Genomic DNA, 26,561 nt, shown 5'->3' with positions numbered 1-26,561 from the left:
GCTAGAAAAAGATATGCACCTTGCCCAGTTGGAAATGAAGGACTCCAACTGATCACTTGCTCTGAGTGGACAATCAGTTAGAGACTCTGGCATGCAGATATGCCCAAGCCAAAGGCTGTAAGTTGCCTTGGGCTCAAGTCTGGAAGATTTTAGCTACTCCGGGATGGGACCCCCAAGGCATGGGATGCCATAGACTCTTCTTCAGAAGAGGAAAGGGAGGAAGAAAGGGAAGTGGGGAAAGATGAGCCCTGACAGGTGTACCCCACAATACAACAGAAATGGAAGGCGTAACAAGATCAACCCCCTGGGGCTCAGCAATTCCAGTGTCTTGAACAGAAATTACACATCACTACAAGAGACTATACCGTGGCAGAATTGAACAATTTGGGGCAGTGGTATAGACCAAAATACTAGGAATTCCCCACCCAATTGGCTTCTGAGATTATGGGACATTGGAACAGAGGCAACAGTGTTTTGGGGGGTAAAATTGAGTAAATTGGTGTCTATTACCACTCACCGTTCACTATGACAATGCTTGTATGCTACCTCATTAATGAGAAAACTGCTTCCTTATTGGTATGGCTAATTGATGGGTGTAAGCCTGCATGGCCTAATGAAGGGGATACATCACACAATACCCCACATTGGCAAACTATGGAGGAGCTACAAGATGTTTTAAAGGGGCTATGAATGAAGCATGCCATTTATGCCACAGCTTTCATAGGTCCTGACACTGAGGCTTTTATGATAGGAATGGAAAACATGGAATTGCATACTGCCTCCAACCATTACTATGGGCCTCTCATGTCTATCCTAAGTCTGCTAGTAGGATGCCCGTTTCCCTTGCCAACCAGGCAATAGCCAACTCAGAGAGGTGGAGAGGCTGCAGAGAATGGGGCAGGAGTAAGGGCAATGGGGAAGGCTCCCCATGAGCATGATGGCCCTAATCAGATATCCAGCAAGCAGATGTGGGCGGATCTCATCGCTGCACACACAGAAATAGAAACTATAGATAAGCAAACTAATGTAAACCTAGTAAAGCTATGGAGAAAACTGCTTAAGGGCCAGAGATTTATTAAAGTGAGCTTCCAAGCCTCTGAGGGATAAAGGAAGTCAGAGTTCTCCATTCCCTTGGAGGAGGTGTGGCAAGCCCTTTTCCATCCTCTGAAGGGGGGAGGTTGAGATCCCCAGGTGTGAAAAATAGTTAGGGACCACCAGGATCAGAGGTCACATGTAGAAATAACCATTTACTGTCACCTACTAACCAACAGCAGTGTTAGCACTAGTAGATACAGGAGCCAAATGTACCAAAATCTATGGGAATGTAGCCCAACTCCATAGGCAAGTACTGGCTGTACATGGCTATGGGAGGAAAACAATCCAGGCAAAGCAGCACAGTCTGACTTTACAAATTGGGAGACTGCCCCCCAAGTGTATACAGTATATACTTTCCCTATACCAGAATACATTTTAGGAATTGATCTACAGAATGCCACATTGCAGACTAAGGTAGGAGAATTCCACCTCTGGTGTAGAATGATTAAAGCATTCTTAAATGGTCTCTTGTAAAAGTGCCCCTGCCCTGGAGGGTCATGGCTACAAAATGATATAAACTTCTGGGAGGGCACCAAGGAATCTCAGCCACTATCAAAGAGTTGAAGAGGGTGGAGATAATAATACCCACCCATAGCTCTTTCAATGGTCCTATACAGCCAATATGAAAGCCTGACGGAATGTGGTACATGACAGTAGATTATTGGGAGCTACACACGGTAACACCACCATTGCATGCTGCAGTCTCAAACATAACTGGCTTATCACAAGAAACTAGAACCCAATTATGTCAGTCTCATTTTGTATTGGACCTTGCTAATGCTCTCTTTGTTATCTACCTAGAAAAATCAAGCCAGTGTGCATTCACCTTCACTTGGGGAGGCCAACAATGGACTTTCACTGTGCTTCCCCAAGGTTATGTGCATACCCTGACCATCTGCCATGGTCTGATGGCACAGGTTTTGGCTAAATGGAAAATTCCCACAAGTGTCTCTATTCTACTATACTGATGATGTCATGTTAACCAGTAACTCTTTTTCAGAATTAAAAGAAGCCTCAGGTTCATTGCTGTCTCACCTTGAGAGTTGAGGATGGGCTGTCAATTACGACAAATTGCAAGGCCCTGGCTCCTCTATCAAATTCCTGGATGTTATGTGGTCAGGTAAGACAAAAACTATACCTTCTGTGTGATTGATAAGGTGCATTGTTTCCCCAGGCCATAAAGGCCAAAACACTTAACAGCTTTCTTGGGGTTGTTGGGGTATTTGAGGCCTTTTTTTCTTCACTTAGTCCACATGTTAAAATCTTTGTATATTTTGATTAGGAAAGGCCATCCCTAGGAATGGGATGCCTTCCAACAGACTGCGTTTGAAAAGGCAAAAAGGACAATAGCACAGGCACAAGCATTGGGGAGCATAGATCCAGACTTGCCCTGTAAATTGGATGTAGCCATTACTGATATTGGCTTTGGTCACAATTATGGAAAGGGGAAGAAATGAGATACAACCCCCTTGAAAAGCAATTGTGTGCTGCATATAATGCCTTATTGCAAGTGGAGGGAGTGATGCAAAGATGCCCATTCACTTTGAAAAGAGCCATCCCTATTCAGGGGTGGATAACTGACACAGCTTCTAAGCCATGCTCTGGCAGTGCCCAGCTGAGCACGCTGGCCAGGTGGAGAGCCTACCTGCCATAGTGCAGCATTTTCAGTATGAGCCCTCTGAGTGCAGAAATGCATGAGATTCTCAGACCAATGTCCTATATAGAGGATTCAACAGCTAATGTTGCTGCATTTGAAATAGCTGTTGAAATGCCTGCTATGGAAGGCATGGGTACTGTTCCCAAATCTGCTTGGTACACTGAAGGGTCTGCCAGTGGGCAGCCTCCCACATGGACAGCTGTGGCAGTGTAACCCAGTACTGACATTTTATGGTGGGAGTCTGGTGCTATGCAAAGCAGTCAATGGGTGGAGTTAAGAGCATTGTGGATGGTAATTTTGCATGAACCAGGAGATGATCTAACCATCTGTACCAACAGCTGGGCTGTTTACAAAGGCCTCATGACCTTGATGGCAACCTGGAAGCAAGAACAATGGACAATCATAGGTCACCCCCTCTGTTGACAAGAATTGTGGAAAGACATCTGGGACACCTGCCAATGACAAAAGATAACCATTTATCATGTCCCTGCCCACACTCTCAACATGTTACCCAGGAATGTGGAAGCAGATGCACTCACAAAGGTTCGGAGCAGCAAGCACAGTTGAAACCCGGGAAGCAGTGGAGTGGCTTCATCAGAAAAGCAGACCCTGAGGGTTTCAAACCCTGTGGCATCTGACTCAGCAGTTCCAGTTGCTAATCACAGCTCAGCATCTAGTGGACAATCCTAGAGAGTGTCGTTTGTGCTCCCTGCATCAACCACATAGGCTACACACCAGATGGGACACATTGGCCAGTCACAAATCCTGGTGACCCGGTGGCAAGTGGACTACATCAGTCCCCTTCCACTCTCAGAAAGGACAAGGTATGCTTTTACTGCCATGGACATGGCTATGGGACTTCTGTTGGCTTTCCTGGTGGGGAAGGTAAATCAGAATGCCAGCATAGGCTGTTTGGAAAGAATGAATACTCTGTGTGGTGTACCTACCCAGACAGACAGTGATCGGGAGACCCCTTTCATAGAACAAATTACCAAAGCATGGGCTATGGACTATGATGTAATGTGGACTTTCCATCTGCCTTATAATCCCACAGGTTCAGGCCTTATTGAAAAAACTGAATGATTTGTTAAAGGAACACCTAAAAGATGATAGAAGGTCCTTGCAGCAGTGGACTAAATGTCACTTAAAGGCAACAGCGGGCTGCTGCACCTGCCCACGTTGAAATGCTAATGATGGGACTAATGCAAGCATTGAGAATCCAAGTTAAAGGGCCATCTGCCTTACAGCTTAAGTGAGGGAATAGTCATAACTTGTTGCCTGTGTCTCAGATCATTCAAAATGGGGAAAATGAGGTCCTTTGGCCTTGGTGCTGGCCTATGCAGCCATGTTGGTTAGGAATCCTAAGTCCCTGGGAAATAGGAGTTACCCAAAATATTGCAATAAGACCTCAATTTATTCATAAAATTCCTGCTAAAATCTTTATCACCAATCTGGGGCCTGCTATTTCCATGGGAACTTTATGCATGACTATGTGGACACTTATGCCCTGATTAACAATTAATGTAATGGTAGAGGACTCTCAAGATTTGCAAAGGGAGAATATCCGGTATTTATAACATCCCCATAATGTTCCTCTGCCTGGTACCTTGTTGTCAACAAATGGAACTCTAGCATGTATATTGTTAGATCAGCAGGAACTACCCCTTATTGTTCCCCATAAACATCTTTCTTTTCACCAATAGGGCCCTAGCAGACACACCTTCCCACAGTGGGCCTCAGCAGTAACTCATGCCTACAATCGAACCCAATGTTGGGTTTGCACAGACTTGCCATTTTCAGGCACTACCAGCCTTCCTTGGACTGTGACCCCTGAGAAATGGACTGCGTGGAACACCCTGCTGGCCTGGCAGAATTCAGTGCATTAGGAAATCTGGAAAAGAATCTTTTCATTCAAGATTGAAATCCACGTACCATCTTATAATGAAACCAGGCTTACATCCCCTCCCTTGTATGAGAACAGGTGAACAAGCTCCAATCTGTATTGGGAAATGTTGTATATGATGGTTTAGGGTGGCTGACAGCAGAAGCTCTAACAGTAGACCATGCTGCCCCTGTCTGTATGGAACAGCTTAATGGAATTCATGATGTAGGGTAGCTAACCCCGCCCCCAATTGTGTAATTTTACTGTTAAGCTACAAGACAATAGTCTTTTCCACTGTCAAAATGTCTCCAACCAACATGGGGCATATCATTAACCAAGGGAATATCTATGGACCTGTGGCAATATGGTTGGCCCTATTTGCCCTATAACTGGATAGGACATTGTACATGGGGAAAGCCCTATGTGCCTGATAACTTATATGATGATTTACCCCATACTCCTAGCAATTGGAAAATGGTTAAAGCTAGATATAAAATAAAATGCACTCCCTGGTGGTATTATCATTTAGCCATTCTGGTGCCAGGTTGAGCTGCAATGGACACGTGGCAGCTTTAGCCAATCACACTGCTCAAGTGCTTAATGATTCCAAAATGGCTCTAGACTTGCTAAATGAAGAAAACACAGAGCTTAGGAAAGTAGTTTTATAAAATAGAATGGCCTTAGGTATCCTCACTGCAGCAGTGTGTAATTAATTAATCTGCAGTGCTGGGTATATATATTCCTGATCATTTGCACAATGTTTCACAAGTTTTAAATCATATGCAAAAGCACATTCATAATATGTTAAATTCCATTTCTTGGCCATGGCAGCATCTCTCTGTGGGGTTGTTATCTCTGTGTGGGGGACTTCTAGTGTTCTGTTGTCCCTTATACTGTTGTTGTGGAATATGGAGGCAATGTCTGTCCTATGGTCAACGTAGTCTGCTTTGTGGGAATGGATTGTTGGGACCTAGGGTTCGGGCCCCCTCCCTTCCATAGTGAAAGAGAGTTATTGCAAGTAGCTGCCTACATGATCGGGACAGACATTAAAAATCAACAAATCCCATTGGGGGGAAAGAATGTATCGTCAAAACCTTAAAACTCCCCTCCCCTGATCACTGTTAATACCCAAATCTCCGAGACCCTGATGAAACTCCATTGTCACACCATGTGGACCTAAGCCTTTATAAGCCTCCCCCCTCTGGCACTGCTGTCTCTCTGCATGGTTCACTTTCCTCAATCAGCCGCAACCGTGAGATAATCAACTACTGTAAGTCCCAATTAAACCCATGTCCACTTCCGTGCTGGGTGTGTTCTTCAGTCTTAGGGCTAAGCTGGGTAGGAACAGAGCTCAGTACTAGGAAGTCAATGTGGCATAATGGGATGAGCACAGTATAGTTGAAGGGACACAATAATGGAACTAATGTGACAAGACCTACTTTAAACTTGGCTACTGATTTTGCTGTTTAACTACCAGCACAAGTCACCTCTCCAGACCTTAGTTTTTTAATCAGTAAAATGAGCTTTTTGGATCAAATGATAGGTAACCTTCCTGCTCTAACTCACTGTCCTTCTATATCTGAATATACTGGACTGCACAAACTAAAACCACACACCAACATACATATCTCTTTAAAAACAAACAGGATACAAAATCAGAACACATTAAAAACAGATGTAGCATCATAACACATTAAAAACAGATGTAGCATAATAACGTTCTGATTACATCTACATCACACTACCTAAAAACAATATTCCTTCATTTTTATGACATCTTTAGGGAATGAGATAGCAGAGATAGCGTCTTCCTTTTAACTCTCAAAAACTCTGTACACCTATAAAGGTATTCCACTTTGCCCTGACTTCTGAAATGACATATCCAAGCATAATTTAGTTTTTTGTTATTGGCTCCAGTTTAGACCAGACATGTAACAGTTAATAAATGTTCTTTTTGTATTCCTATATTCTTGGTGATGTATGAGAGGTGGAAGGCAGAGTTGTTTTAAACTAAAAACTGTAGAACTATGATGGATTCAAAACCAGATAAAACATACCAAGGCTCTATCTGGTTGTTATTTGAATTAAGTTAAACAGAGATTTAGGTAATGGGGAGAACTGCCATTTGTATGAACTGTCCTTAAAATAACCTCTTTGCACATTAATTAGAATATAGTTCACTGATGTGATTAAAAGATGCCACAGGGGAGGATCCAAGACGGCAGATTAGGAGAGAAAAAGCAAAATACTTCTCCATGAAAAACACCAGATAAAAGACAGAAAGTGCTCCAGAATACCAGTTCCAGGATTGTACTGGCTGGACAAGGTCTGCTACATCCACAGTGACTGCACACTTCGTGAAACCGAGAGTCTGCATTCGGAAATGAGTGAGTGAGGCTGCTGGGGAAATGGCAGCAATGCCAAGGTGGGGAGAAAACTGGGGTTGGCATTTGGAGGTGGTTAGTTTAAAACCCTCGAAAGTGGCTGTGGACCCAGCAGTGAGAGCTATGCAGTTGAGCATGGTGGGGAATGCCTTCCATGCCCCAGGCACCCACCTCAGTATCTGGTGTGGACGATAGCTGTTCGCACACCTGCAACTAACTGTCCCAGAGCTGGGAAGGCAGAGGTCCGTGGAAGTGGGAAATTGCCACACCACATAAAGCCGTCTTTTCAGCGGGCTGGGAATGCCCCAGCGTGGTGCCGTGGCCCAGAGCTTCCCTTGGCGAATCTGTTCACTTATGACATTGCATGGTCTTCCCTACATGGAGACCCACAGAGTGCACAGCTTGGAGGTGGGGTCCCACGTGGAATTCCCAAGGGCCCTACACCAATCCCAGGGACATGTGCGCCTGTGGCAGAGAGAGACTGTGGGGAGTCTAAGCCAAAGGGTTGGACTCATGCAACAGATTTAAGTCTCTAGGAACACCTGGAAGATTTGAGTCTTAAAGCTGCCTTCTCTCCCTAACTGCACAGGGCACACCCCCCACCTTCAGAGTGGCTGCACCAACTACACACAGAAATTTGGTGCACTGATTGGACCCCCACAAGATTTGGACCCCACTCGCCACATAGACGAAGTTGGGGAAAACCGTCTTGAGGGTAATAGGTGGCTCGGGGGCGCCACCTGCTGGTAAATCAGGGAAAGTGCACTCCACCAAGCTGTAGCTCTGACAAATTATAGATAATTGTCCAAATAAGCTTGCATATCCTAAAAGAACCCTATCAAGGTAAGCAAATGCCAAGAGGCCAAAAACAACAGAAAATTTTAAAGCATATGAAGAAACCAGAAGATATGGATAACCCAAACCCAAACAACCAAATCAAAATATCAGAGGAGACACAGTACTTGGAGCAATTAATCAAAGAAGTAATCACAAACAAGATCATGACACAGGATATAAAGGACATGAAGAAGACACTAGAAGAGCATAAAAACAAATTTGCAAGAGTACACAAAAAACAGACTATCTTATGGAAATAAAAGAAACTGTTGATCAAATTAAAAAGATTCCAGATACACACAGTACTAGATTAGAGGAAGCTGAGGAAATATTAAGCGAACTGGAAGAGTGCAAGCTTGAAAGTGAAAGTACAAAAGAAAGAATGGAGAAAAAAAATTGAAAAATTCAAAATGGATCTCAGGGATTTGATGGACAACATAAAGCACACAAATATAAGAATCATTGGTGTTCCAGAAGGGGAAGAGAAGGGTAAAGGTCTAGGAAGAGTATTCAAAGAAATTGTTGGGTAAAATTTCCCAGCAATTATAAACAACATAAAAACACAAATCATGGATGCCCAATGAACTCCAAACACAATAAATGCAAATAAACCCACTCCAAGACATATTCTGATCAGATTGTCAAATGCTGAAGAGAAGCAAAGAGCTCTGAAAGCAGCAAGAGAGAAGCAATTCACCACATACAAGGGAAACAGCATAAGACTAAGTAGTGACTATTCAGTGGCCACCATGGAGGCAAAAAGGCAGTGGCATGACATATTTAAAATTCTGAGAGAGAAAAATTTCCAACCAAGAATACTTTATGCAGCAAAGCTCTCCTTCAAATTTGAGGGAGAGCTTCAAATTTTCACAAACAGACGCTAAAGAGAATTTGCTAACAAGAGACTTGCCCTACAAGAAATACTAAAGGGAGAGAAACAAAGAAAGGAAAGAGAGGTATGGAGAAGGGTTCAGAACAAAAGAGATTTAGTAAGGGTACATTAAAGGAAATAAACAGAGAGAGGGAAAACTATATCTGACAAACAAAAATCAAAGTACAGGATGGCTGATTCAAGAAATGCCTTCACAGAAATAACATTGAATATGAATGGATTAAACTCCCAAATTAAAAGATATAGATTGGCAGAATGGATTTAAAAATATGAACCATCAGTATGTTGCATACTAGGGACTCATCTTACACACAGAACCACAAGAAATTGAAAGTGAAAGGATGGAAAAAAATATTCCATGCAAGCTACAGCCAAAAGGAAGCAGGAGTAGCAATATTAATCTCAGATAAAATAGACTTTAAATGCACAATTTTATAAGAGACAAGAAAGTCACTATCAAACAATAAAAAGGGACAATTCAACAAGAAGAAATAGCAATCATAAATGTCTATGCACCCAATCAACATGCTCCAAAATACATGAGACAAACATTGTCAAAACTGAAGGAAGCAACAGACAGATGTTTCCACAATAATTGTGGGAGATGTCGACATATCACCCTCTCCTATAGATAGATCAACCAGACAGAGGACCAATAAGGAAATTGAAAACCTAAACAATCTGATAAATGAATTTGATTTAACAGACATATATAGAGCATTACATCCCAAATCACCAGGATACACATTCTTCTCTAGTGCTCACGGAACATTCCCCAGAATATATCATATGCTAGGCCATAAAACAAGCCTCAATAAATTTAAAAAGAGGGAAATTATTCGAATCACATTCTCTGATCATATGGAAAACAATTAGAAGTCAATAACATCAGAGACTTAGAAAATTCACAAATATCTGGAGGTTAAACAACACACTCCTAAACAATCAGCGGGTTAAGGAAAAATAACAAGAGAAATTGCCAAATATATAGAGACAAAGGAAAATGAGAACACAACATATGAACTTATGGGATGCAACAAAGGCGGTATTGAGGGGGAATTTTATAGCTCTAGATGCATACATTAAAAAGGAAGAAAGAGCTAAAATCAAAGAATTAATGAAACAACTGAAGAAGATAGAAAATGAACAGCAAACTAATCCTAAACCAAGTAGAAGAAAAGAAATAACAAGGATTAAAGCAGAAATAAATGACATGGAGAACAAAAAAACAATAGAGAGAATGAATAACACCAAAAGTTGATTTTTTGAGAAGATCAACAAGATTGAAAAGCCCCTAGCTAGACTTAAAAAATTAAAAAGAGAGAAGACCCAAATAAACAAAATAATAAATTAGAGAGGAGATATTACTGCAGATCCCGAAGAAATTATAAAAATTATAAGAGATACTATGAAAAACTGTATGCCAACAAACTAGATAATGTAGAGGAAATGGACAATATCCTGGAAACACATGAAAAATCTAGACTGACCAGAGAAGAAATAGAAGACCTCAACCAACCAATCACAAAGAAAAAGATCCAGTCAGTCACCAAAAAGCTTCCCACAAATAAATGCCCAGGGCCAGATGACCTACAGGGGAATTCTACCAAACTTTCCAAAAAGAACTGACACCAATCTTACTTCAACTCTTTCAAAACATTGAAGAAAATGGAACACTACCTAACTCATTTATGAAGTCAACATCACTCTAATATCAATACCAGATAAAGATGCTACAAGAAAGGAAAACTACAGGACAATCTCCCTAATGAATACAGATGCAAAAATTTGCAACAGAATACTTGCAAATTGAATCCAAAGACACATTAAGAATATCATGCACCATGACCAATTCAGGTGCATCCCAGGCATGCAAGGATGGTTCAACATAAGAAAATCAATCAATGTAAGACAACACAATAACAAATCAAAAGGGAAAAATCAAATGATCATCTCAATATTGTTGAAAAAGCCTTTGACAAAATCCAGCAACCTGTTTTAATAAAAACACTTCAAAAGGTAGGGACTGAAGGAGACTTCCTCAATATTATAAAGAGCATATATGAAAAACCCACAGCCAGCATAGTACTCAATGGCGAGAGACTGAAAGCCTTTCCTCTAAGATCAGGAATGAGACAAGGATGCCTGCTGTCACCACTGTTATTCAACATTGTGCTAGAAGTGCTAGCCAGAGGAATCTGGCAAGACAAAGAAATAAAAGGCATCCAAATTGGAAAGGAAGAAGTAAAACTGTCATTATTTGCAGATGATATGATCTTATATCTGGAATACTCTGAGAAATCAATGACAGGGTTACTTGAGCAAATTTAGCAAAGCAGTGGGATACAAGATTAATGCACATAAGTGAGTAACGTTCCTATACACTAGAAATAGCCTAACTGAAGAGACACTCAACAAAAAGATATTTTCTATAGCAACTAAAAAAATCAAGTACCTAGGAAGAAACTTAAACAAGGGTGTAAAAGACCTATATAAAGAAAATTACAGAACTTTACTAAGAGAAATAGAAGGGGACATAAAAAGATGGAAAAATATTCCTAGTTCATGGATAGAAAGGCTAAATGTCATTAAGATGTCAATTCTACCCAAACTCATCTACAGATTCAATGCAATTCCTATCCAAATTCAACAACTTACTTTGCAGACTTCGAAAATCTAGTTATCAAATTTATTTGGAAGTGGAAGATGCCTGTAATTGCTAAAAACCTTCTAAAAAAGAAAAACGAAGTGGGAGGACTTACACTCCCTGACTTTGAAGCTTATTATAAAGCCACAGTAGTCAAAACAGCATGGTACTAGCACAAAGATAGACAAATTTATCAATGGAACTGAATTGAAAATTCAGAGATAGACCCCCAGACTTATGGTCAACTGATCTTTGATAAGGCCCCCAAAACCAGTGAACTGGGACATAACAGTCTATTCAACAAATGGGGCTGGGGGAGCTGGATATCCATATCCAAAAGAATGAAAGAAGACCCCTACCTCACACCCTACACAAAAAATAACTCAAAATGGATTAATGACCTCAATATAAGAGATAGCACCATAAAACTCCTAGAAGATAATGTAGGGAAACATCTTCAAGACCTTGAATTAGGAGGTCACTTCCTAGACATTACACATAAAGCACAAGAAACAAAAGAAAAAATAGATAAATGGGAACTCCTCAAACTTTAAAGCTTCTGTACCTCAAAGGAATTTGGCAAAAAGGTGAAGAGGCAGCCAACTCAATGGGGAAAATATTTGGAAACCATGTGTCTGACAAAAGACTGATATCTTCCATCTATAAAGAAATCCTACAACTCAATGACAATAGTACAGACAGCCCAATTATAAAATGGAAAAAAGATATGAAAAGACAGTTCTGTGAAGAGGAAATACAAATGGCAAAAAAAAAAAACACATGAAAAATTGTTCATCTTCACTAGCTATTAGTGAGATGCAAATTAAGACCACAATGAGATACCATCTCACACCTATTAGATTGGCTGCCATTAAACAAACAGGAAACCACAAATGCTGGAGAGGATGTAGAGAATTTGGAACTGTTATTCATTGTTGGTGGAACTGTATAATGGTACAGCTACTCTGGATGACAGTCTGGCAGTTCCTTAGAAAACGATATATAGAGTTACCCTTCGATCCAGCAATTGCACTTCTCGATACATACCCGGAAGATCTGAAAGCAGTGACATGAACAGATATCTACACACCAATGTTCATAGCAGCATTATTCACAATTGCCAAGAGATGGAAACAACCCAAATGTCCTTCAACAGATGAGTGGATAAATAAAATGTGGCAAATACACACTAGAATACTATGTGGCAGTAAAGGAACAATGTTGTGAAACATATGACAACATGGATGAACCTTGAGGACATAATGCTGAGCGAAATAAGCCAGGCACAAAAATTGAAATATTGTATGTTACCACTAATGTGAACACTGTGAAAAATGTAAAATAAATGGTTTATATTGTAGAATTTGGGGACCTGGAGATAGACAGCAAATAGTGAAGGGGGAATGATAATCTAATAAGAACATTTAAGTTATGGAGGGTAAAGTTAATATTCTGGGAATGCTCAGGACTGACTATGGTTTGTTAATTTCTGGGAGGTACGGTAGGAAAAAGTTTGCAGAAATGTAGTTATTTTAGGTTATTTGTTTTTCTTACTCCTTCTTTGGGTTATAGTCTGTTTATTTTCTTGGGGTAGGGCAGGAACATATTGGAAGCAATGTAGTTATTTAGGTTATTTATTTTTTCTTGTTCCTTTGTTTTGGTTTTGTTTGAAACCTTGTTTTTTAATTGTTTTTTTAATTTTTTGATAAAGTTAAAAAAAATGAACGAGTGTGAAAATAAGTAAATGAGCAACGGGGGGAGGAGTAGAATGGAATATTCTGGATGTTCTTTTTTATTCTAATTTTTATTTTATTTTTTGGAGTAATGAAAATGTTCAAAGATTGATTTTGGTGATTAATGCACAACTATGAACAAATGATTGTACATTTTGAAGGACTGTATGTTATGTGAATATATATCAATAAAAATGCACTTAAAAAATATGCCACAGGAAGAGGCAGGGCAAGATGGCAGCAGAGAGAGGTGTTGAATTTAGTTCTTTAGTAAATAGCCAGAAACAACTAGTAAATAGTCTGGAACAGTTGTTGGCACACAACCATGACTGGACACATTGTACACCAGCCTGGAATGGGTGGAATGATTGAGATCATAGCATAAAACTGTAAGTAAAGCTCCCCAAACAGCAGAGCTGTCGCCCCTCCCCTACTGGCACAGCAGGCTGTGTTGGAAAACTTCATTGTGGGAAAAAGAAGAAGGCTATCTGGAGTGATGGACAGTAACTCAGACAAGCTCCAACTGCTGTTTCAATTAACAAATTTGGACTACTGAATACAAGCTACAAGCACAGATAAACCTGGAGCAAGCTGGAAAGTACCCTGAGGTCGCTCCTGGAAGAGAGGAGGTGGTGCTGTAGGGAAAAAAAAAATAAAAACAGAGGCTTTTGGAGTCAGGTGAGCTCAGAATACTGGAAAGTGGCTATGTCCCACGAAAAGGTGCACAGAGAACAGGTACCAACACTGGCCAGCCAGTGAAACTGGGGGGCTGGGGAGTGGCTCTGAAAATAGGCTTTCTCTCATTTTCCTTTTTTTTTTTCACATTCTAACTAGCTCAATAGAGAAAGGCTCAGGCATTTTCAACTGTCAGTGTTGACCCAGGCAAGAGTGGAGTTAAGAGAATACACCTAAAGGGTGTATCCTCCCTATGAAAAGAGTGGCAGAGCCCAGCTCAAGTGGCTGCCCTCCCTCTGAGAATTCAGACTCCAGAACCTGGGTGGGGGAAAACCCAGAAACAACTTAAGCTTGGCTTCTGACACATGTACCATTGAGAATTAAAGGGGCTGCACCTTTTTACACCAGTGGGGAGCTGTGGGATCACAAGCGCCACCTGCTGGGCAATATAGGAAAAGCACAGAGTCAAGAGGCCTCATAGGAAAGTCGGACAAACTTCTGGGTCTCATCCTCAGGGAAACCTGATATGAATACATCCTCCTCCTGAGACCTGGGCCTGTCTGTCTCAGAAAATCTGATTGGGGTAATCAAGAAAACCAGATACTTAGACAACAAAAAATTAGAAATCACACTAGGAAAAACACAGATATGACCCAGTTAAAAGAACAAACTCACACTTCAACTGAGATACAGGAATTGAAACAATTATTAAACAAATCTCCTAAATCAATTCAAAAATCAAATCAACGAGTTGAGGGAAGACAGGGCAAACGAGATGAAGGATATAAAGAAGACATTGGGTAAACATAAGGAAGAACTTGAAGGTTTGAAAAAAACAAATGGTAGAATGGATTTTATGGTGTTTGAGTAAAACTGTTTAAAAAATAAACAGAGGGATACAAGTGCTGGAGAAAATGTGGAGAGAGGGATGTAACTATTCCCTGTTGGTAGGGAAGTAGAATGGTGCAGCCCATCCAAAAGGCAGTGTGACAATTCCACAGGAAGAAAACTATGGGGTTGCCATATGGTCCTTCAATCCCATTATTGAGTATATACTTGGAAGAACTGAGAGCAGGGACATGAGTGGACATTGCACACTGGTGTCTAGCAGCCATACTCACTATTTGCAATGGATGGAGAGGCCTAAGGATACATCAACTGATAATTGGAATGGTGAACTGTGGTATATACATGCAATGTATTACCAAGCAGTGGCAAGAAGAAATGAAATCGTGAGGTATGCACCTGGGTGAATGGACCTTGAGTACAGTATGTCCAGCAAAATAAGCCAGAATTGAAAAGACAAACATTATACCTCACTAATATGGACTGACTATAATGTGCAAACTCTGAGAATTGGATCTGAGACCATAGGTTATCAGGGGAAGGCTTATGGTAAAGGTTCCTAGATTGTGAACTCTTACAGCAGTCACATTTATTCATGAATTGTAATGCTTATCTCTAAATTCTGAGACACTGAGCTGGTCAGTCCCTGTAACTTCAGGTATCTGCGTGACACCTGAGACTCAGAGCCAGATTTTGGGAGCTATGAATGTCAGCATTACCCCATACAGCAAATGTTTAAAAAGCTGAAAAAGAGATCAGACTTCTATTAGAGATATCAACGAAATGGACTTGATTAGAACTAAGGTAAACCAGACTAAAGGGAAAAGGATGATATTGATGGTGTTTTAAAACCTCAACTTCTATGTTAGACCAAAGGAAGAGATGTCTGTTTGGTGCAAAATGTATACTTTCTGTAGCACGCTATATAATTTAACTTGTATGGTCAGTTTATTCAAACACCATAATTACATGGAAACTTGAATAGGGGGTGAGATCTGGTTGGTTTGTACACGTTAGCGTGAAACCCCAATACATCCCAGAATAATTTGGGCAGAGAATAAAAAGTATTTACAAAGCCCCCCTTGTAGCCTAGGGAAAAATGTGGAAACATTAAACTTCCCCACTGGGAGAATTCCTGATATTCTCACAAGCACTGTGGACTACCATCGTAGTAGGCCAAGAAAGCCCTTGATATTGGGGCTTGCCCTTATGAAGCTTGTTACTGCAAAGGAGAGGCTTAGCCTACTTATAGTGGTGCCTAAGAGTCACCCCCCAGAAAACCTCTTTTGCTGCTCAGATGTGCCCTGATTCTCTCTAAACCCACTCAGGTGGTAAACTAACTACCCTCCTCCCTACATGGGACATGACTCCCAGGGGTGTAAATCTCCCTGGCAACATGGGACATGACTCCCAGGGATGAGCCTGGACCCAGCATCATGGGCTTGAGAAAACCTTCCTGACCAAAAGGGTAAAAGAAATTAAACAAAATAAAGTTTCAGCGGCTGAGAGATCTCAAATTGAGCCGAGAGTTCATTCTGGAGGTTATTCTTATGCATTATATATCTATCCCTTTTTAGTTTTTAGTGTACTAGAATAGCTAGAAGGAAATACCTGAAACTGTTGAACTGCAATCCAGTATCCTTGATTCTTGAAGATAATCATATAACTACATAGCTTATATGGTGTGACTGTGTGATTGTGAAAACCTTGTGGCTCACACTCCCTTTATCCAGTGCATGGACAAATGAGTAGAAAAAAGGGGGACAAAAATTAAGTGAAGAACGGGGCGGGGGGAAGGAGTATGAGTTTTTTTTTTAACTTTATTTATCGAGAAATTAAAACAAACAACAAGAAACACAAATTTCAAACAAAACAAAGCAAAGGATTAAGAAAAACAAACAACCTAAAATAACTACTTTGCTTCCAACATGTTCCTACCATACCCCAAGAAAATTAATAAACCATATCCAAAGGAATAAGAAAACAAATAATCTAAAATAACTACATTGCTTCCAACATGCTCCTACCATACCCCAAGAAAATTAATAAACCATATCCAAAGGAATAAGAAAACAAATAATCTAAAATAACTACATTGCTTCCAACATGTTCCTACCATACCCCAAGAAAATTAACAAACTGTAATCAAAGGTATAAGAAAAATCAAATAAGCTAACATAATTATATTGAAGCTAATTTTTTTAATGCAATAGCTTTTTTTACTTCATCAAAGAATTAAAAAAAACAATTCAAACGAAACAAAACAAAGGGTTAAGAAAAACAAATAACGTAAAACAACTGTATTGCTTTCAACATGTCCCTACCATACCCCAAGAAAATTAACAAACCCTAACAAAACAAAGGAATAAGAAAAACAAACAACCTAAAATAACTAACTACATTGCTTCCAACATGATCCTACCATACCCAAAATGGTTTGCAAACCATAATTATTCTTGAGCATTCCCATCGCATTGGGATTACCCTCAATATCTTATCTGTTCTTAGTAGATTATCGTTCCCCCTTTACTAGTTGCTGTCTATCAGTATGAGATGTTTCGGGTGTTCTTTATTATTTTTATTCTTATTCTTATTTTTTGGAGTAATGAAAATGCTCAAAAATTGATTGTGGTCACGAATGCATAACTATGTGATTCTACTGCGAGCAACTGAATGTACACTTTGGATGACTGGTATGTGAACATATCTCAATAAAATTGCATTTAAAAAAAGATGCCATAGGAAGAAGCCACCCTAAAATATAATTAACATGAAATCACCACATGTGGAAAGTCCATTTTGAAGTAAGGGTTATAATAATAAATACTTTTAGTATAATAATAAATACTTTTAGTAACTGAAGAGGAAACTTTCAAAGGGAGGTTGGGAGAATAAGAATTTGTCATTACATAACAATCTTCCTTATTAGGTAACAAATATCTTGATAAAGATTCTTTTAAATCTTTATATCTCTCATCCCCAGTATGTAGCAATATGCCTAGCATACAAGCAATGAAAAAAATTCTTTTTGCAGAATCACTGATTCTCAGGTATTGAGTAGGGAGAGGATGTTCTAACCCTAGATGGGCACTTTAAAAACAAAACAAACAACAATGAAAAAAGAAAAGAAAAAACCCAGAAATAGCACTGAAGGACAGAATGGCAATTCATCAGGAAACCTTAACTTGACAAAAATATCCCTTAAATAACATTTAATCTCATTCCCTTTGTTCTAATCCTGTACTCACCCAGCAGCCTTTGGATATATAATTTGGCATTCTAAGTGAACACACCCACCAAGGAAAGCGCAAGCAGACAACCAGCGATGGTCTGGATTTCTCTCTCATTATAAATTTAAAAATCTGCTTTGGCTTTATTAAGGAATAGCATGTTCACTTGTTTAGCATGAATCGACTTCCAGAACAAACTTAGTACCTACTCTCTGGCAGGCACTCTGCTAGATACCAAAGATACTGAAATTAATCAGACATAAGCTCTAGTTCTTATTCGAAACTGTGGCTTCAAAATCCTTGTAATATATAGCTTTCATTTTTTCCTGAGATGAGGAAAGGCTCAACATTTGTGATCTAGTTTAATATATTTTAAAAGTTTTAGCTACACTGTTATTTTTCCAAGCAGATATTAATCCAGCTTGTACTGTCTCCTTTGATTAAAGGCACTTTACTGTTATTCCTACAAAATTATATCAAGCCTTTCATAGAATTCTTAAATCATATATTTTGAAGAAAATGATTTCAGTTTCAAAACGAAGGTAGAGAAGGTGGCTAGCAAGTAATTTTACAAAAATCTCCTAACTGGTAAAGTACTCAGAAGACAAAATGACGTGGAATTATTTTTAAAGTTTTTGCTAATTTTATTTCCATTCTCCTCCCTCCCCACCAAAAAAATCCTTAAACAATATCAGGAGTCTAATATGCTTTAGATGGTCAGAAAACTGGGATAGCATAATGACATTTTAGAAAGCTTCCATCTCATTACTGACATTATTAACCAGGAGCCCAAAACTATGTCTGATGTAAACTTTTCCTATTCTAGATTTTGACACAGACGTGAGAATTTAATAATAACTGACCCAGAAAACATGGGAAAAGATTGAAAACAGTTTTAACAACTGGAAACTAAAAGTACAACCTGCAGGCATGATGGCAGTTCTTTATTTTCTTATTAAAGCTGCCAATATTCTGGAACCCCTTTCTGACTCATTTGGCCACTCCTTCATTAACCCTATACTGGCAGGGTGTAGAAGAAGCTCTGTATTTGTAAGACTCTTCTGCTCCAGCATTCTATTTTCAACTACCTGATAAGTTTCATATTAATTATCATACAGCTTATATTATTCAGAGTAGTCCCAATGTTTGTGCCAAGTTTTTGGTTCTGAAAATATGGTCAGTATAAGTAGATATTAACAGGCACCAGGAAAAAACAAACTCTACCTAATCACCGCTAAAAGTTTCTGTAGAAAGTAAAGAATTTTCAATAAACTGCTGAAGAATTCTTTTGTTTTTAAAGAAAAATCACCATACTTTAAAAACTCACTAAGAGGCTCCATATGCTGTTCATATTGGTTACTGAATTCATCAGAAAAGAACCAACTGTTTGTAACAACTGATACTTTTTCTTTCTTTTGTTCTCTTTTGAGGATGTCACATGTAGGTTCACATTTGCATTTTGCTTTAAAGGAAATCTCATTATGCTTTTTTACCCAAGTATTATGTTAAATGCCAGTTAACTCCAACACCTTCCCCCAAGCAACCTTAAAGTAAATAAACTTATTATACAGCCATGTTCCTGCAGAAGTTTGAATCACACCAAGAATGCATATCCATAAAAGGAAATGTTTTCCCTCCCCTTGCATCCTGTTATTTAAGCTATTTTAAGTACTTGTCTGGAGAAAGCTGAGCCAGAGTTCAAGTGGTTTTGATTTTAGCTGCTGTTTTACACTGCCCATGTCCAGGTTGTATGTGGTGCAATCTATCACTTCAAAGGCATTTTTTGGGGTGCTACTTTGCCTTATAAATATGACTGCAGGAAAGACTGGGATTTCTTTTGACCCTCATATTTCTGTGTATGTGTATGTGTATGTGGTGCTTTAACCACCCTTGAATCTGTCAAAATCTGGCATTGTGTCTTTCTGCAAAAAGAGGTCACATACATGTTACACACAGGACAGGGCACATTAGGGCTTAAGGAAGAAACCCAATCAAGTGCAGATGCATATACTTTCAGGAAAGCTGGGTTTCAAATTTTGATTTAGTTTAACCAAGGTAATCCACAACTTTTTTGCATTAAGGAAAGAACAAAAGGAATCTGTGTGTCTAACCATAATGGATTTAAACACCCATGCTTGTGCATACATGCACACAAACAGAATCTTGAATGCCCGTGAAAGCACAAAATATACCGATTTTTAAAACTCAGCCAAAGATTTGCGCAGGAGAATTGAGACTCTATTCCATCCCAAGATTCAAGCAGTAAAGTCAAGCTCTCTTCAGACATGTAGGCTTTAGAAAAGGCAGCTGCTAAGCATCTCCAGATGCTTAGCTAAACATGGATTTTGCCTTTCACAGCTTCTACCTGTTGAGATAGCTCACTCCAGCAAATGTAAAAGGCAACTTAATGAGCTTAAGCGTTGATCCTAATAGTGGGTTACCAAAAATGGGACGTCAGGTTCAGCTGAAGGCTGGGCAAAGTTAGAGGGCTGAGACAAGGCAATAAAAAATGTTTTCCATCAATCCTTTGGCAACTCAAAATTTCCAGCAGTTTGATCATTAAATTTCTACCTTTTGCCACTCTCCCACTTTAAATACATGCACACACACACTCACACCAGCGTGTTCTCCCACACGTACCTATACATGCACACTTAAACCTCACACACATGTAAAGATATAACTAAAGAATGAAATGCAATGTTTTGTACTCCTACTATCTTTCATATTGTCAAAAAATGTATTTCAGACTATCCCAACATCTCCACCTCTAGTATTCCATAGATAATTAACCAGAAGGCACACTGAAAGAGCACTGACATGTTTTTTTAAGTTGGGCTATAGTTTTTATTTTCTTAAGGCATAATTAAACAAATATGCATTGGTAGAGTTTTATTGAATACTAAAAGTAAATTAAACTAAGCCATTCTGCTTTTTGTGGTATCATCCTGATGCAGTTTTTATAAAAGAGGATATCAAGTAATTTGAAACAACTCATCTTCCTGGGATAAGAGCAATTCTGGTATGGCTACAATCACCATAAGCCAAATTTTTTGGTGGTCAACCTCAAGGGGATACACCCACACTATTCTATTTAAGCAACTTCATTATTCCTTTACTTCAAAAGTGCTGAATTCATGTATTAAAACAAAAAAAGCTCAGTAGGGATTACTCAGGAGAGGAAAAAAAATGAGATTTAAAAATAAGTGTTTTCAGGATGAACTAAAACAAACCTTTAAGGATTTACATTGCATGACTTTGTCTTTATGGCAAATAATCATCAAAATGACCTCCAGCGTCCACTGCAAGATTAAAGTCTCAGAATGCTAAAGACATTTTCTAGCTTGTAAATATTTACTTCCTAGGTGTACTGAAAAGTTTTATTTGTTACTTTTTAGGAAGTTATGCAGGATTGCAGCATTAAATTAAAACAGAAATGTTAAGAAGGAAGGAAAAAAAAAAAAAAAAAAGGCTTCTGCTATCCCAAGCTATCCCAGGGGGAAATAGTGGAAGCAATTGTTAAGAAAATCAAAATAATTACATGACAATACACTGCTTGGAGCTCAACACCAAGCAGGTGCAGAAAGCGAGAGAGGAAAACTTTAAATCCGAGTACTCAATTTATTGCTAATAAAGAGAGTTTCAAAGCATTATTAATTGATTGAACAAAGTCTGATTTAATTACAGAGATTTTCTCCACACTCTGTGATTTTGCTGAGTTTCTAAGAAGATAATCAAGGCTATTATTGTTAATAGATGGAAAAAAATCATATAATGATGTCCAAGTTTTGTCACAATTGAACTGAGACAAAGTAGTCCTCCCTATTCTCCCCTCAAAAATAGGAAACAATTGTCCTTCATAAGAAAATAAGTTATAGAGACTGTTTTTAAAAGAGTCTCCCTGAATGAGGGAAAAAAAGTTTTTCATAATGCCTTTGACTGTTGCCTAAAGGCTCCTCAACTAACAACCAAAAATTACAAAGATTCTACCTAACAGAAAATCAAAAGTTTCAGCTGGGCCTTTAAATGATTTTCTGAAAGATAAACTATAGATAAGCCTTTATTATGCTAAAAATATATATAAAGTTTATGTGCTACAATCTAATGTCTGAAACCTTTAATAATAAATTCCACCACGATGAAAATCTTCATAACAAAGGACCTTTGAATTTATAGTTAATGATAACAAAATTCTACTACATCAAGACACTATGCATAGTTACCTGGGACTCAATCAAGTCAATATTTATTGAGGCCCTAACATGTGTGCAGCACTGTGCTAGATTCTGAGGGGAAAATATAAAGAAAATAATATGTGGAACTGGCAGAAATATTGGACTTCAAAATTCTTATTTACAGCATATATACTAATAAGAACCTACATATTTCACAACATAGGCCTGGATAAGGACTTGAATAGGACATATGATCCAATATCCTGCCTTTGGTTAGCTGCTTACCTTCCCTAAACCCTCCAAGATGTGTTTTTAAAGAAGATGGCAGTTTTGCAATGAAACTTCCTTGAAGGCAAAGGGCTCATTGATCCACCACTTACTCAATTTAACCCCGTTTCCTCCATGGATATAATTGGTCAACCCTCTTTATACCATTAAGTTTTAAAGGGACAATTAAACTCTTTTACTGATAAAGGTATCCCAATCCCATCAGGTAAATAATATCTGAATTAGCTTTAATTAAAAAATATATTGCATGCAAATATTTCTAAGATACTGCACATGAGAACAAGGCCTGTATCCAACAACATTTATTTGAGGAGGCAGGACATTGGTGATTAAATAACACCAAAAAATAACATGGCATGATTCCTATCCCAAAATTCTATTCACAAAGAAATAAATTAAGCTGCCACCAATACTGAAAGATGACTGTAAATAAAACAGAAAGTTCAAAGAAATTCATTCCTAAAACAATAAGAGCAATTCTACAGACTATGAAAAGAATAAGCATTTCTACAAAAGAGACTGATTAAAAAATACTCTTGCAGCCAATAACTCACCTGCTATCTTTCATTATCAATCTAATATCAGATTAGGTGATACTCTTAGTAAATGTTGTCCATGGCAAGTTAATTTACTGCTTTCTTTTACACACGTGCAAAATCATGTTAGATTTAGAACTATTCAGTTTTTCCTAGTTAGAATTCTGATAGCATTCTTAACAGTAACTCTTACTAGAGGTCATTATTCTTCCCAAGGTATGTTGATACTACTAAATCACTTCATAGAAAAGGTTAATAATAAATATATGGGAATAGAGATGTACTCTTCCTCACTTTTCACTAATGGGATTTTCAACACAGGTCCAAGGGTTAATTCTGATTTAAATAACAAATCATTACGATATAACTTCATACTCTTTAATCAAGAAGTTCCAAATAATCATAGTCCACCACTCTAAAGTATATTGTAACACATGATTATATACATTAGTAATCTCTTCTTACTGTTTTTTATTATCTTCTACTGACTTGCCCAGAGCACTGAAATTTGGAATGTAAGTACTATATATTGCTTTCATAGCTGCTCAATTCTAAGACATGTTTAGAATTATGTGGTTTTAAAGGATAAACCAAATGACATCCTATAACTTCCCATCTCATATTGTATTGGTGCTATAATTTTATATGAGAAGGCAGAACAATCTGCATTACCCCAAAGCACAGAAGATCCTCGAATAAAGGCAATAAAGATGAGTTAATTAAGGAAGGGGAAAACATTATCTAATGATTCTTAACATTTGGAGGGAGATGTCACACCCCTTTGAGATTATTGTTGAAAGCTCCAAATTCTCTCCTCAGAAAAATACAGTGATACACAAAATACAATAATAACATAGAATTTGTCATAAAAAATTCAGGACCCACAGTAGCCCCCAGTTAAGGATTAGGACCTTGGCCTAAAAGCCTTTGACTGTACTTGATATTAGTTATAATTAGAAATAATACAGTATTAAGTGTAGCTTCCAAAACTTTATTCCATCTATTTTAAGTATCTTGACCTAAGGTTTGTAATTAACCATTCATGCAATTTTTTAGAGAAATAAATTTGATTAGGATCAAATAAAAATTGCTTTACTATAATTACCAAAAATACTCACCAACTTTTGCAAAGGCCTCTTTGAGTTCTTCAAGCTCATCTTTGGAAATCTGAGTGGTAGCCATCTCATCCATTTAAAGAAGATCTACAGAGAAACCAAAAAGGTTTCAGACTTGAAAAAAGTTTGCGATGAAAATATTACAAACACTCTTGCTGAATTCTCATCTTAGGGACAATCAAAACAAAATTGCAAACTACAAAAATAATCCAAATAGGTTAACATATAGTTGCAGTCATAATAAAGAAATCAAACAACTGAAAAATCATCATTTACCGAAAGTTATTCAGAAAATATATTTCTGAATCTTCCTTTTAAGGACAAAGTCCTAAATTATATTTAAAAGAGTGTAAGGAAGGGCCAACATACACAGGAATGTCAGGAAATAGATACATATTAAGTATTCTTGGTTAAAGGTACCAAAGCTTTAAAAAAAAAATTGGCAAAAGTTATGTGACCATTCAGTGGCTGAAATTTCAAATAGAGTTAAGAGGTCATTCTGGAGGTTACTCTTATGCAAGCTTCAACCAGATTATTGCAAATTGCCATGGTATGCCACGTCCCAACCAACAGTATTCCTGAAAACCCTAAAGAATACCCTGGCTCTACCTAAGACTCTATAAATGTATTACTTAGTAAGTTTATTTTTCAGGAACTTAAGGCCTCCAGATTGTTGCTATGCCGGGTAAGCCCTGAAATCCAGAGGTACCAGTCTCTCCAAGAACATCAACCAGTTCCATTCCTCTACTTCATAAGATCGACACCCCTTTCCAGCACGAAGAACCTAAATGTTCAATGCTCAGCTATCCCTGAAGATTGAGAGAATGATCAAATGAGAGGGAAGAGCTGTAACTGAGAAATTAGGATTTGACAAATGAATATGACTACTGACTCATTATACAGATATTTCTTTTTAGTTTCTAGTGTATCATAATAAACAGAAGGAAATACCTGAAATTGTTGAACTGTAATCCAGTAGACTTGATCTTTGATGATGATTGTTTAACCATATAGCTTTTATCATGTGACCATGTGATTGTAAAAACCTTGTGACTGACACTCCCTTTATTCAGTGTATGTGGAGATAAGTAATAAAATAAAGACATCCATAAAAAAATAATGTTAGGTGGGGAATATGGGGAAAATACCCCTACATAAACTATGAACTATAGTAATAATACTACTTTAATAATTTTTCATCAATTGTAACAAATGTAACTACTGTTTAAAAATAGAAGAATTACCAAAAAAGGGTTATCATCAATTGTAATGAATTTTCTACACCAATGCAAGTGTTGGTGGAGGGGTGGTATATGGGAATCCTGTATTTTTTGTATGATTGTTCTGTAAACCCACAACTTCTCTAATAGAAAATAAAAAAGAGAAAAAAAAAAGAAATAGGAAGGTGAGCCTGCTATTATTCATTCATTTAACAAATGTTCATTGAGCACTAACTGTGCCAAACATATTGCTAGCCTGTGTAACAGTTTAGACTTTCTAGAAGTAGTTTCTACCCTCACCCCCACATTTTCCCTCAAAGATGACTTTGGAGAGCTAGACACCTGTGTTACATAAATACACCTTGTCAAGTTCAACCCTGAGGTAGTGTTAACCTTGTTTCATGAGCATGGCCATTAACAAAAGTACTTAATAAGCAAGATAATAATTAAATACTGGTAATGTGCAAAGCTCTTCTCAAAATTGAAAAGTGAGGAAAGTGAATGTTTGCCCAAGTTAAGCAATAACATAGAGATGCTACTTAATGCCATAGTGAAAACAGAGTGTTTTCATAATGGGCATGAGATATAGGTAATCTAAAGATGAAAAACAGGAAATGATATGATGAATAATCTTTGCTTTTTAGGAATATAATGATGATTCACGTATGTTAAATACCTTTAGGACATTCAGCAGATACAGAACACCATCAATATGCCTTTTAATGAAATGTTACCAATACTGCAAAACAACCCCATTTTTATCAGGCTCCATGTTCAGCCTGAATGTAAACCAGATTGATGGGCTCTCACTGGCCAAATATGGGAAAATTTGAGCATCAAAATAACTAATGATAGTAATGGATATTAACTACAGAATAAAATAAGAATCCATTAGTCCATCCCAATAGAAATAAATAAATAAGAGAGAAGGGAAAGTTCTTTCTCAAAGTAGAATTCCAACTAATAAATGTGGAAGAAATTATAGAATTAGAAAAAAATCACCGTTTGTTATGAAAACAGAATCAGAGAAAATTATCATTTGTTATGAAATAAAAAGATAGGGAGGAATTATCCCAGATTCGAGGAGAGTAAGAGACCGAAAACTAAATTCAAGGGAGATCTTGCATCAAAGTAACGAGAACAGCAGGACATCTGGCAAAATTTGGGACTTTTTCTCTTTTGCTATAGAAGACATTAGTGGGACAATCGGCAAAATGTAAATAAGGTCTATAGATTTGTTAATAGTATTGCAGCAATGTTACTTTCCTGATTTCCATACATAGTACAATTATTGTACTATGATTATGGAAGCCATTAACATTTGTGGTAAAACATGGGCTTTTTTTGGT

General features: G+C 38.0%; 1 protein-coding gene across 2 annotated transcripts in view; it reads right to left on the bottom strand.

Annotated features, from left to right (window-relative positions):
* Nucleotides 1-26,561, bottom strand: part of PLS3 (plastin 3) — a 142,653-nt gene that overhangs the window by 39,855 nt on the left and 76,237 nt on the right. For both annotated transcript variants that reach the window (XM_037822000.1, XM_037821999.1), the window contains one exon: nt 23,996-24,079. In XM_037822000.1, the coding sequence (XP_037677928.1) occupies nt 23,996-24,068 (73 nt within the window). In that variant the 5' untranslated portion in view covers nt 24,069-24,079. The remainder of the gene's footprint in view (nt 1-23,995; nt 24,080-26,561) is intronic.

This window comes from Choloepus didactylus, chromosome X (genome assembly GCF_015220235.1).
Source record: "Choloepus didactylus isolate mChoDid1 chromosome X, mChoDid1.pri, whole genome shotgun sequence".
In the NCBI taxonomy this organism is placed as follows: Eukaryota; Metazoa; Chordata; class Mammalia; order Pilosa; family Megalonychidae; genus Choloepus; species Choloepus didactylus.
Note: the sequence above shows the minus strand (reverse complement) of the source record. Positions and strands in the feature narration are given on the sequence as shown.